The following is a 13,763-nucleotide window of genomic DNA, read 5'->3' as shown; positions in this document are numbered from 1 at the left end:
AAGCTGAAAATTGCATGCCAATACACTTAAACTATGTAGGAAAAAATATCTGGAGGCAACTCTGAGAGAAAGGAGTGAGGAAGTGCTTGTTGGACTTTTCTTCTAAGGTCTCCATAGCATCGAAACAGACCAGTGAATATATTGAGAACATCAGGAAATTAAGCCCCAAGGGCTTCCACAAACATGAAATCCCTTGAAATTTGTCATGAAGCTAATAGTACTTCACAATATATCCATGCTGGCTTTTGTGTGTGTGTGTGTGTGTGTGTGTGTGTGTGTGTGTGTGTGTGTGCTGTATGGTGGGGGTCACATTTCATTCTTTTTCCATGTGACCATCCCCTTATTGCAGCACCATTTGTTGAATTTTTGTTTGGTTGATTTTTCATTTGTTTGCTTTGCTTGTTTGTTTGGGAAGTGCATGGGCCAGGAATCGAACCTGGGTCTCCAGCATGGTAGATGAGAATTCTAGCGCTGAACTACCCTTGCACCCCTTATCCATGTTGGCTTCAACATTAAAAAATCATGCTTTAAAATTTCTAGCTAAACGTCCTAACATTTTCTCAATTCTCTAAGTGAAATGGATACACTGGAAAGCTGCACCACACCCTGCCCTGGGCTTCTCATCCCCCAGCCCTGCTAGATTACAGTAAGGTTACAACCTGCTTTAAGAACCAAAGCTATAAATGGACTTTTTGGTCTCTGTAATTGAATCTACAGACCTGAGCATTGGGAAAGAAAATGTAAGACACGGTATAAGCTCGAGATTTCATTAGGTAAGCTGAATGTCGTTGAGTTTGAGTTGGAGGGTGAAGTCCTGAGGAAGGGATTTCCAAAGTTTCAAATATATAAAAGTTGCATAATCATAGACATCACTAGGTACTACCTGCATCTCGGGTGGCTGCACCTCACCCCTCTAGTGTGGCTTTGGCTGCTAGCCAGGCTACCATTTTATTGACAACTTATTGGAGTCCTTCTCCCATCAAGCTTTCATGATAGTATCCACATGGTGCTCTGCTTGAGTCTCAGATAAAAGATCCTTCTTATACAGTCTCAAGGCCATTATCACCGCTTATTATAATGCCATTTAGATGAGAGATCCCATAGGACTACAAAGAAGCCCCAGACTTACAATAAAACCTAATTTTTTTGTTTTCCTGCAAGACAATTAAAGTGGGGGAAATAGGTGGGTCCCAAGGCAGGCTTCATCAAAACTTTCCAGAGGGCAGATGTGAGGTGAGGAGGCAGCAGTCAGCTTCCATCATATCTCCTGGGCTTGGGACAATGGAAAGATCCATACTTCAAACTGATGAGAGCTTGCTTGATGGAAACTGCCCCCCAACTCTCATCAGCTTGCTCTGAAGCACTGGCTTTCCAGCACGGAGCTGTTTCCTCAACCCTTCCCTCCTCTTCACCCTGAGCATGGACTAAATGTCATCAGCATGCTTCAAGCTCTTTGGTCTTCCAGTATAGCCTCATGGAACCTTTAGTCAAAGGAGAATGTCTTCAGTTCCATGTATGAGAAGAGTCAAGGATTGGGTTAACAAAGAAGCAAAAATAGAATTTGTGAACAATGCAGAGAGATCAGAGAAAAAGAAAGAAATGGAGGGAAGAAAAGGTGTGTTTATCAAGAGAAAAGAATTAAAGGAGAAAACCTGGAGTGAACCCTCCGAACCATGCAGGACCATGCTAACTGGATAAAACTAGCCCATCTTTGAATAAGTGAACCTGGAGAACGCAAAGCTGAGAAGCAGCCAAGCATCCTAAGTTGATGGACAGAAGAGCTGCCCACCCTACTGAGTGTTCTGAAAGATGTAAATGGTGATGACTCATAAAAAGTCTGCGGACACTAAGACCACAGCTTCTGAGGCCTCCGAAAGAAATAATGACATTGTTCCAAGGAGTCCAGACCAGAACATCACTGCCATTATCCAGTCTGAGATTTTTTCCCCCCAGTGGCTGAAAAACGCATTGTTGCCTACACCCAGGCAGAGGAAAGCCAAAAAGGAGCAACATTGCCTGTTCTTGAATGAATAAAGAGTGTGGAGAGGAGAAGGAAAAGAAGAAGAAGGGATAGTCAGATGTGCGCTGGCTTCAGGTCATGGTCTAGCGGTGGCCACACAGGAGTAAGCTGCAGGAAAGAACAGGTTACCTGCCAGGTACCCTGCAGAGTCTGAAATGGCACAGAAAATCAGGATGGCGACAGCAGTCTGATTGGTGAGTAGGCATAATGTTGCCATCCCTTGTAAATCTAGCCTCTTTCTTACGGCGTTTCAAAATGTCATAGGCTTGAATGGATTTGCTTCTTGAATTAGCAGGGAAAATGGGGCTCCAGGGTTGTGAGGTTCCCATGATCCCACACAGGTGAGGAGTGCTCTCTTCATTTTCCAATTGGTATATTTGCAAGTTTTATTCATTTGCGAAGAAATGGAACAGCCAATGGGTTGGCAAACCCACTTTCTTTATTTAGTTAAATTTAATTCCAAACACTTATTGAGCTGCTCCTCTCTGCTTGGCTGGACGTGGGGTTAAATTGAAACAGAGGAATCATAGTTCTGATAGTGGATTGTCTTCTGTTGAACAATTCACACCTATGTGGATCCAAAAAATACGTGAGAAGCAACTAGAAGTAAGAAGGTGAGATATTTAAAAGAGGTGAAATATATATTTGGAGCTATATCTTATTCATGTAATTAGAAAACTGCATTTGTGGTACTAAACTGACATTTAGAATCAGATTCCCACCTGGCAGAGTCCCAGGTGCTGGGGGAACGGTGGGGAGAGGACAAGCCTGGGGATCTCAGACCTGCCGAGCAGACAGTCTACACCTAACTGCAGTAGAATGTAATGTGGTTGAGCCCACACCTCTCCCAACACACCCCCTTCCTCCAGTACCTACTTCTGACCAGAATGTAAGTCAGGTCATTTCAATCCAGTTCATGATTCTCAGCCACTTGGTGAAGGAATGAGTTAGGATTATTTACCTGGACACTGAAGGATATTCACTGTTGCTCCATTCTCTAGGTAACTCACAGGTAGGACTCAAAGAGCTGACCTCATTAGAATCGTAATCCCTTTAAGAATCTTTTCTTCAACCAGACCTGGTAATTAGACATTTTGATATTTGGATCTTGTTGCTTTGGAACCACAACATGGGTGGTGATCATTGCATGTGTCTTGGACATTGCAGCATCCCCGTGGGATCCCTAGGTGTCAGGATGAGTCTCAAGTCAAGTGAAAGATGCTTTGGGCAGGTGCCATGTGAGAAGGAATCCCAAGGATGTGTTGCAGAAGAAGTAAAAGAGGTCAGGGTAAATCAAGCAAATGAAAGGGAAATAGGAAAGGGAATGAGCTTAGTGGAGAGAAATGGAAGCAGCAGTGGGCCTGCTGGTGAGCAAGACACATTTGCATCCTCACAGAAAGAGGGACTGGAGGGTGGAGACATTTGGGTGCAGGGCCTTGGAGGCTAACGTATAAATTGTTTGAGAACATGGAAGAGGAGGGAGGGAGGGGGCCAAGGGAGATTTGGGTTCGATGACCAGCATAAAGGGCAGCCTCACCCTGGGGAAGACCAGGAGATGGCCAAAAGCCAAAACTGCAAGCAGAATGTTGTAGTCGGGGTGGGGAGGGCATTGCAGGACAAGATAAAGCACCAGGAAGATTTTCCCTGGGGAGATACTCAGCTCCTAAAATGCCTTTTCTCTGTAAAATCCATCCCAGCCATTTCACCCCAACATCTGAGAGTGGGCCTGAAAGTGAAGTTTTATCCAGATGTGCCTTCAACAAAGCCCTTAGTAGTTTCATGAGGAAAGACCCATGGGCCAGGAATGAGAAGTCTTGTGCTTCTGTGACTGGCACTGCCCCTCACCATGGGGGAGACCCCGGGGGAGTCATTTAACATCCCTCTGCCTAGACTTCTCCTGCAGCAAAATGGGGATGTTCTGCCTATCTCTTAGGGTGGTTTGGGGGCTCAATTTGACAATGCATTGTGGAAATGTCTTATAAATGGTCAGAGGAGGAGCATAGATAAGGAGTTCTGGCTATTTGTCTCCTCCTCTTCTTTCTCCATATACAAAATAGTTTTACTAAGGGCAGGGGGTGGCTTGGCAAAATTTCTTTGTGAATTTCCACTCATTAAAATCGCTTGGGTCTTCAAGCTTCCAACTTCTTTGAGATACTATAGAACTTTCATTCCTTGCACCAACCTTTGAGGCATAAATTCCCCCAAAGTGGTTCCTCTAGCATCAACACTCTCATTTCCTTCAAGGAAAAGGAATCAAAACAATGGGCAATTATGGTTCCATCTTCCTGCTGACAAAGTCACTGTGCCTCTGTAAAGTGCAGTGATTAGGAGCACGGTGGCTGGAGACAACCTGCCTGGATTTGAATCCTGGCTTCAGTACCAGCGGTGAAACCTTGGGCATGTTGTTAACCTCTCTGTGCCTTAGTTCTTCATTTGCAAAACAGGGATAACAATAGCATTGACTTCACAGGATTGCAGTAAAGATTAAATGAGTTTATTATACAAGTCATAACTTGAATCAGTGCTTGGTACATAGGAATGTAAATGTCAGTGACTGATGAGGATGATGAAGATATGTGATAATGATGCCGATGGTGATGATGGTATAATGATGGGCTATTTGGTTTCCAGGGAAGCTCTTCATACTTCTCCAAGAGTAATGATCCCTTCTGCAAAGCCTTTCCTTCTGGGACCCCAAGTCACTTCACAAGCATGTGCACACACACACACACACACAAACACACACACAAAATGTCTCATCAAAGCTAATTTTTTAATTAGAAGTGACATTCAGGGCATTGGATGTAAACTTAAGAAACTCAGATCAATCACCCTGGGGCCCCACTGACTCATTTCTTGTCACCAGAAGAATCCCTCGACCACTGAATGACTCACCTTCTCTCCTTCTCCCTTAAATGGGAAGAACAATGCTTGCCTACTCTGTCATGGTGCAAGAATAGGTGGGTTTATTTTGTTAGACCGCTTTGAACTTGTTGGATGAAAGGAGCTATTAAACGAAGGAGGAAGTGAGGGTAGTTGGGCCAGTTGGTAAATTAAGCCTAATCAAGATTGTTCATTCTTAGTGAGACCTACTCTTGGGTAAGTGCTTCAGGGATATGTCACCTGTGTCCAAACACCTCCACCACTTGGGGAAAAAGAGCAGAGAGAGACAACAAGGAGAGGAGGGCCGATGGTAGCCCTCACCCTTCCAGAGCTTCCTTCCATGGAAATGTTGATGCCTCTCAAGCAAACTGATCCTATTTACATGGACAGTGGTCAACATGGACTGGGCTTGAGAGGGCCTGGAGGCAGAGAGAGCCACCAGGTTCTCACTTGCACTCTCCCCAGCCTTGGAGTCTGGGGCTGTGGTCACTCCTGCAGCCACAAGTCCTGTCCCAGGAGGACCTAGGTTAAGCAACCATAGCTATGCTTGTAAATTTCTCAGCAAAACTGCTCTGATTCAGACTTTACAGAGCAGAGAGGGAAGGCAAAAAACTAGCTCTGAGAGCAGGTTTGTTGGCTGCACTTGAACACCTGTAGTTTCACTGACAAATAAGGTCTACAGGAGCCTTCGAGTTGAGGAACTGGAAGACCCTCTAAGGCCATCTCATCCAGCCACATCAGATGCGTGAGTTCCTTCCTCAACACCCTCCCCAGGTGGCTGTTAACCCCCCTACTTGAATGTCTCCAATGATGGGGACATTCTGCTTCCAGTCTTTGGGCAGCCATGACACTGAGTTCTGGAGAAGTACCCTTTCTGGCTCATGGCTGCCAAAATGTGGAACTTCTGGTTTATTTGTCCATTGCCTGAAAGTTCCAAGCTGGACAGCTGCCAGGACTTGCCAGTGGAACCTGTGGGGGCACCTGGTGGATCCGCTTGTTTTGGACTTTTCTAGTCTGATAGTTTGACAGACACGGCAATTACTGCCACTCAACATTTTCAGAGTTCCATGATATGCGGGGGACAGCACAATACTGATGTTGGAGAGATTCCCCGTCCACGGAAACAATCAGGAGAGCAAGGTTCTCAAACTTAAGCTAACATCAGAATCACTTGGATGGCTTGATAAAGCACAGACTGCCCGACCCCACCTTCAGAGTTTCTGATTCAGAAAGTCTGGGAAGGGGCCTGAGAATTTGCATTTCTCATAAGTCCCCAGGTGGCACTGATGCTGCCAGTCCAGAGACGACACTTTTAGAACCACCACCCCAAACCTCCTCAATTTTATTTTTCTTCCCCTTTGAAGCTTCCAAGGTATATGGGTGTTGGACCTAGTTCAAAGAGACTGGACTTCAAGTTTTGGCTCAGCCACCACCAGCTAAAAATAATAACAGCCACTGCTGCTTTGCAGCAATGCTATTGGGTTGTTGCAATGTTTGTAAAGCTGCCAACACAGTACCTTGCTCTTAAGGGGCACGTGGTCATGAAAGCTCAGTTTGAGTGGGGTATTCTAGAAGGGGGTAGCCCAATTCTGCCTTGAGCTTTCCCTTTCACCAGGACTAGGTGGCTTTATCTGGATAAAAGGGGGATTTTACTTAGTGTCTGCATTTAAAATGCTCTATGAATCTGGCTCCAAACAGGCTTGTTTGTGACAAAAAGCCAGGTGTGTCTGATCTGTTTCATTTTGCTTCAGTCCCTTTTTTCACTCCAGTCCTCACTCTGGTGAGCGAGTCTCAAAGCCCTAGACCACTGTCCCCACTGCCGTGGCCCCGCCGGCCCGAGGAGCAGGCAGCAACACCCTCAGCCGGGTATGAGTGACTGAAGCCAGCAGGTCCTGGGTTCAATGTGCTGCAGAAATAAAGTTTATTAGCAAAATGAAAACAGGATTGCCTGCCACATCTCAGAGAGACCAGGAGGCGACACAAGGAAGGAAACAGAGGTACCAAGATGCCCTAAAGAGAGGAAGCACCAATCCAGGTGCAGGGGCTGAGCTTCTCGGGTTTAAATCCCATCGATAGAAAGGCACTGCCCCCTCACTCAGTCATCTGCCAGGCTGGAGGTGAGTCAGACCTCCTCAGACCTGGAGGTGAAAATGGAGCCAAAGGAGCTGCAGATTTTTCCCAGTCAGCACCGAGTAGATGAGCAGGGCCCACAGGAGGCCCGAGGGGGACCAAGAGGGCAGGGAGGACAGGGGACACAAGCCACATGGGCTGGGCCAGGGCGGCTGGAGGCTGAGGTTGCACACAGGTTGCAGGGAAGTCTGCAGAGAGGAAAAAGAAAATTGATGTGAGAAGTGCATAAGAAACAAAAGTGTCGAGACATTTTAGGATGTCAGAGGCAAAGGGGAATTGTAGAACTTGAAGAGGCAATGACTTTCCCTGAGTCCACAGTGGAGCCGGGAGCAGAACTCAGTCTGCCCATATGCAACTTCAGTGTCACCATCCATGGGAAAGGGACTCGGCAGAGAGACTGGTGGGGCGGGAGAAGGCCAGTTGTCAGCTGCCCTATTAATTTCAACAAAACCCCTGATACTGTCTTTTCTTATATCTTGAACGAGTGTACTGTCAATCTTACTTTTTCCACCTAATTATTAAGAAACTAGCGAGGAAGTAGTTGCAAAATTTCTTAACACTATTTTAAAATACTGTGAGTATTAAGATCTCCTGCTGCTGTGATACTTCCTTCAGGGAGAATTTAGCAAAACTTAAACGAGCTGTCAGTATTTTAGCCCCCGTGGGAGGGACTAGCAGCTGGGAATGCAATGTATTCGGCAAAGGGGACATCCTGAGCTGTAAAGACCCTGCACTCAGTCTGGTGCATCCAGGCAGATGAAAGCAGCAAGTTTATCTCCAAAGATGAGGTCTTCAATGCCACCCCAGCTGGCCGCCAGGGCTCCTCTTAGGTCAGACCCAATAAGGAATCTCTGCTTTGACACAATGTCGGGGTACTCACTTGCAGTCCTCGCTCTCCAGCAGGCCCTGGTATGTGGCAATCTCACCCTCTAGCCGGGCCCTGACATCCAGCAGCACCTGGTACTCCTGGTTCTGCCGCTCCAGGTCAGCCCGGATCTCAGACAGCTGCTCCTCCACATTTTTGATCAAGCCCTGCATCTGGGCCAGCTCGGTGCCAAAGCGGGCCTCAGATTCACACAAGGAGTTCTGCAGACAGTCTTTCTATAATATCAAAAAAAGGGAGACATATGAAAATCATGGCTTCCTGCCCTGAACCCGTTTAGTGAATGAGACTATGACACTCCGAGACATTGCCAGGCCCAGAGAAGAATGCAGTAACCTTTGGCAGTTTTCAGCTTGAATAATGCTGTTTCTCATCAACATAAATCTTTAAGCTAAAACCACAGACCCTCCCTCATCTGAGTGAGCATTCGTTCACTCAGCATCCCTACCTACGAGAAAGTTTTTCCAAAGGGGAGCAGGCAGAGGTTTAAGCTATGCCCCTTGTCTGTGTTTAAATGAGCCATGTAATGAGTATTGGGAACTGCTCATGAGAAATGGGAGCCCAGCTTAGTTTGTCACACATGCAAAGGACACGCACCAGACTGTGCTGAGCCTGCAGCTCAACCTCCAGGGCGTTCACCGTGCGGCGCAGCTCCAGGATCTCCGACTGGCAGCACTGCAGCTCCTCGGAGCAGGACATGGCCTGCAGGCTGATGCCTTCAGACTAAAGCACAGTGGATCCAAAGCAGAGTCATCTCATTGACCCAGAACGGAAGCCAGGAGACCCCCTGCCCTGCGGCATTGTCTGCACCTGAGCTTGGAACCACTGCTCCGCATCCTGGCGGTTGGTCTCCACCATGGCCTCGTACCGGCACCGCATCTCCCCCAGCACCCTGCTCAGGTCCACGGCAGGCTCGGTGTCCAGCTCAATCCGGAGCTTGTCCCCCAGCTGATGCCTCAGAGTGAGGACTTCCTGTGTGCATAGAGGGAGGATGGCCTTCTCATGGGACCCCCACTTCCGTCCATCCAGCTCCCACTCTTCGTCCTCCCCAGTGACTCCCTGGTGTTCCCCTGAGGTTGAGGCACTTCGGGCACCAGCCAGCAGCTGCCAGATGTTGCGGATGAAGAGCACCCTCCTTGCCAAAAGCGGGAGCTCATCGTAACAGCTCCTGAGGCTTAATCACAAGGTCAGGGCTGGAGGGAGGGAGCCCGTTTCACTCCAGAAAGTCTCAGCGTGTCACCCAAGGGGCCGCACACCTGTTCATGGTTCTTCTTGAGACAGAGCATCTCCTCCTTCAGGGACTCCAGCTGGGCCTCCAGGTCACACTTGGCGAGCGTGAAGTCATCCAAGGCCCTGCGCAGGCCGCAGATGTCCGCCTGCCCCCGCTGGCAGAGTGAGTGCTCCATCTCGTACCTTGAACAGAACAGAACCCAGGGTGGCCGGCCGAGTCATGGCACATAAGCAGGAAGGGCACCAGGACACAACCCACAGCTGTTATCTCACTTGGCTGTCCCTTTGGCCATCTAATTTTGAGTTGGCTTTTCTTGTGCGGTGTGTTCATAGCCCAGAAGGCAGCAGGATTTTCCCCACTCGCTCAACCAGAGCACCTAAGATAGAACCAGGCCGAGTGGCCGGTGCTGAGGATGCTGTGATGGACAGGCCAGCCAGTACCAGCTCTCATAGTCCTATGGTCGAAGGGATACAGTCAGGTAACCTGATCAGTGCAATCTAATGTGATCCCTGCGGACCTTTCTCTGCCACAACCCCCAAGGAAATGGACCCTGGATTCTCTCTCAAACTAGAAGCCAAACTGCCAGCGTGGGAAAATGAAATGGTTTTCTTTGGCTTTAGAAGAGTGAGGCTTCCACGGTGCCCTGAAGAAAGATAATAAAGCATAATACCCCTTTCTGTTCTCGTTGCAGACCCTTCTCAAATGGTATAAACTCTGCCCTCTGCTTGCCTTATTCGTAGGCAGTCGACCATGAATTATTAGCTCTCAGGAATCAGGGAAGCTACATTGGGAAAAACATTTCCTAACTGGGGCAGCAAAGTTTAGTAGGAAATGGCTTCACAGTAGGAAACCTGGGGCCAAGTCCCAGTTGTACCATTCAGGAGCCACATGGCTTCTGGCTAGTCACTTAAGCATCCAGAACCCAGCATCCTTCTGTGCAGGGGCGGGTGCCATCACTGTCTTGCCTGCTTCATGGAACTGTTCCTAGAATGGAATCAGATGGGATAATTGATGTGTTCTAAAGTGTGTTGTAAATTATAAAAGCTAAACAACTGGAGGGGAGCTGTATTTTCAAAATCTTGGGCTTATGTTTTTGTTTTCTCCCACTGTGACAACTGGATGAGGGTCTTGGTTGATTATATGTCTGATGTCAATTACCTCATGAGAGAGAGGAAGCCAAGGCAGGCATCCGGCTCCTTCCCCATCCCTGTTCTACCCCAACTTACTTGGTCCTGAAGTCATCTGCAGCCAACTTGGCATTGTCTATCTGAGCAACCAGCCTATTGTTCTCAGATTTGATACACAGGATCTGGGAACAGAAAATAGATCTTTTTACCAGGGCCCTCTTCCAGCCTCAGGTCAGAGAATGTGCCATTGACTGGGATTCAAATTACAATGTCCCCTTGGACAACACAAACTCCCTAAGAGATGCATGGAGTTGGGGGTTAGGAGTGCAAAAGGGTACTTGGCGAAGGGCAGAAGTGTGGACCCAGAGGAGCAGGGAGATAGGAGGTCACAGCAAACTTGAACATGTAACAAGGACTTGGTTTTATTTTTCCAGATGTGATGCCTAGCCTGATATAAGCAAAGCAATCTGGACTCTAGGCCACAGAATAATGGACTTTAGACATATGAAAACTTAAACATGTTAGGATCCATTCTTACTAAGAAATTCCTGCTCTGACTGGCCAACCTCCCCAGGGGTCTTCTCTGAAGCTAGCCAGATTTCTGGTCCCTATTTTGACATCCTTCGACTTCTTATCTCAAACACTAAGATGTAGGCTCCTCCTGAAGGGATACAGATTGGGCAACAGGACTGACTGTAAAACTTCAGAAATGAATTTTTTTCTGCTGTCTTTTTGTTTCTTTTTCTGGATTGATGCGAATGTTCTGAGAAATGATCATGGTGATAAACATGCAACTCTGTGATGATATTATGAATTACTGATTATATATGTAGAACGGAATGATCATAATAAAAAAATATTCAGAAATGGATAGCACAATACTACCTAACTGTAATACGGTAATGTTAGAGCACTGAATGAAGCTGAATGTGAGAATGATAGAGGGAGGAGGGCTGGGGGCACAAATGAAATCAGAAGGAAAGAGAGACGCTAAAGATTGAAATGATATAATCTAGGAATGCCTAGAGTGCACAATGATGGTGACTAAATGTACAAATTAAAAAATTTTTTTGCATGAGGAAGAACAAAAGAATGTCAATATTGCAGGGTGTTGAAAATATACATGGTAATTCATATTTTAAAACTTTAACTTATTTGTGAGACTAAAACAAAAAAAATGTTTATTTGGTACAAAATTTATAATTTGACTAGTGCATTTCCTAATATAACTTATGTGGACAGTTTAATTGAACACCATAAGTACATGGAACCTTGAGTAGGGCATGAGATTTTATAGATTTGTCCAGAGTGATGCCCCAATAAATCCCAGAGTGATTTGAACAGTGAATAAAAAAGTATTTGCAAAGTCCCCTTAGGGGAATGGTGAGAAAGGGGGGAAATTCAACTTCCTTAAGTGGAGAATTCTTGATATTCTCACAAGCAGTGGGGACAACCAAAGCAATAGGCTGAGCCCCCAATCTTGGGGGTTGTTCATATGATACCTATCCCCGCAAAGGACAGACTAAGCCTACTTAAAATTAGGCTTAAGTGTCTCCCCCAGAGAACCTCTTTTGTTGCTCAGATGTGACCTCTCTCTCAGCCAACACAACATGCAAACTCACTTCCCTTCCCCTCTCTACATGGGACATGACTCCCAGGGATATGGATCTTCCTAGCAATGTGGGACAGAACTCCTAGAATGAGCTGGGACTCAGAATCAAGAAAATGAGAAAACCTTCTAGACCAAAAGAGGGGAGAGAGAAATGAGACAAAATAAAGTGTCAATGGCTGAGAGATTTCAAACAGAGTCGAGAGGCTATCCTGGAGGTTATTCCTATACATTACGTAGATATCACCTTTTTAGTAAAGGTATATTAGAGAGGCTGGAGGGAAGTGCCTGAAAAATGTAGAGCTGTGTTCCAGTAGCCATGTTTCTTGAAGATGATTCTATAATGATATAGCTTTCTCAATGTGACTGTGTGATTGTGAAAACCATGTGTCTGATACTCCTTTTATCTACAGTATGGACAGATGAGTAAAATATATGGATTAAAAATAAATAAATAATAGGGGGCAAATGTTAAAATAAAATTTAGTAGATTGAAATGCTAGTGATCAATGAAAGGGAATGAGGGATATAGAAAAAAATAAAGGAAACAAAAGCTAAAATACATTGGGTAGATGGAAATACTAGCAATCAGTAAGAGAGAGGGGTAAGGGGTATGGTATGTATGAGTTTTTTCCTTTTATTTCTTTTTCTGAATTGATGCAAATGTTCTAAGAAATTATCATGGTGATGAATATACAACTATGTGTTGATACTGTGAGTTACTGATTATGTACCAAGAATGGAATGATCATATGGTAAGAAGGCTCTTGTTTGTATGTTGTTATGTTTTAAAAAAATTAAAAGACAGAAAAAACAAAAAAACATGTAGGCTCCTAAGAAGACTTAAATTGTTAATCAAAGAGGCTGGAAGATGTGCACAAGAGGCCAATGCTACTTAAAGGATACATGCCAGCACATCAAGGACATTAGAAAATGCACGCAGCCATGACTCCTCCAACCCTCTCTATTATGCCAAAATTTGGTGTAATTTCAGCAGCTTTTGTAACTAGCACACAGTTTAGGAAGTGTAAGAGATGTAAATACAGAATCTGCACAGTCAAATCCTACTTCTCATTCTTTACAAATTCCTATTACCCTTCACTGAAGAAATTCTCTTTCCACAATCAGTAGACATTTCAGCTGTGGCTGTTGCCACTTCTGATCCAAGCATAGAATGTGTAGCTCAAGGGTCAGTAAGCTTTTTCTGTAAAGGGCGAGATAATAAATATTTCAGGCTTTACAGCCCATGTGGTCTCTTTTACCACTACTCAACTCTGCTACTGTAGCATCAAAAAGCCACAGACAATACATAAATGAATGGGTGGCCATGGGCCAATACCATTTTATTTGCAAAATCAGGCAGTAGGCTAGATTTGGCCCAAGCAGCCATAGTTTGCCAATCCCCCACCTCTAGGGCACCACAAACCTTCTGCTGGAGCTCCTCGATGGTCCGGAAGTAGCTCTGGTAGTCCGGGCACACATTGGACTCCCCCTCGCATTTGCTCCACTCCCGGATCTTGGTCTCCAGCTCGGCATTGTCCCGCTCCAGCTGCCGCACCTTCCCCAGGTAGTTGGCCAGGCGGTCGTTCAGGAACTGCATGGTCTCCTTCTCATGGCCGTTCAGGGTGCCTTCGCCATAGGTCCCACAGCTTCCGATGCTGCCCGGGATGTGCTGGGTCCCTGGCAAGGGGCAAGCGGTGTTGCAGCTGGGGGGCAGACAGAGGCTGGGTCGGCCCAGAGGGGTTGACCCCACGCGGACTCGGTTGGCATGTGCCATGTTGGCCGAGAAGCACAGGGAGGCAGCCTTGGCCTCTGAAAACCGCCCACTGGGGAGGGAACCACAGCAGTTAGAAGTCATGATGCTGAAAGGTTAGACTGCT

The 13,763-nt window shown here is 46.3% G+C and overlaps 1 protein-coding gene across 1 annotated transcript; it reads right to left on the bottom strand.

The window, feature by feature from the left end:
* Nucleotides 1-7,085: 7,085 nt before the first annotated feature.
* LOC143686596 (keratin, type I cuticular Ha7-like) lies at nt 7,086-13,741 on the bottom strand. The gene is made up of 7 exons (XM_077163263.1): nt 13,310-13,741; nt 10,374-10,456; nt 9,173-9,329; nt 8,727-8,888; nt 8,514-8,639; nt 7,914-8,134; nt 7,086-7,221 (listed from the first exon to the last, which is right to left on the bottom strand). The coding sequence occupies exons 1-7, from the start codon at nt 13,739-13,741 to the stop codon at nt 7,086-7,088; spliced, it is 1,317 nt and encodes a 438-aa protein (XP_077019378.1).
* Between the last annotated feature and the right edge of the window lie 22 nt (nt 13,742-13,763).

This window comes from Tamandua tetradactyla, chromosome 6, assembly GCF_023851605.1.
Source record: "Tamandua tetradactyla isolate mTamTet1 chromosome 6, mTamTet1.pri, whole genome shotgun sequence".
Lineage (NCBI taxonomy): Eukaryota > Metazoa > Chordata > Mammalia > Pilosa > Myrmecophagidae > Tamandua > Tamandua tetradactyla.
This window is presented reverse-complemented; position numbering and strand designations above follow the sequence as displayed.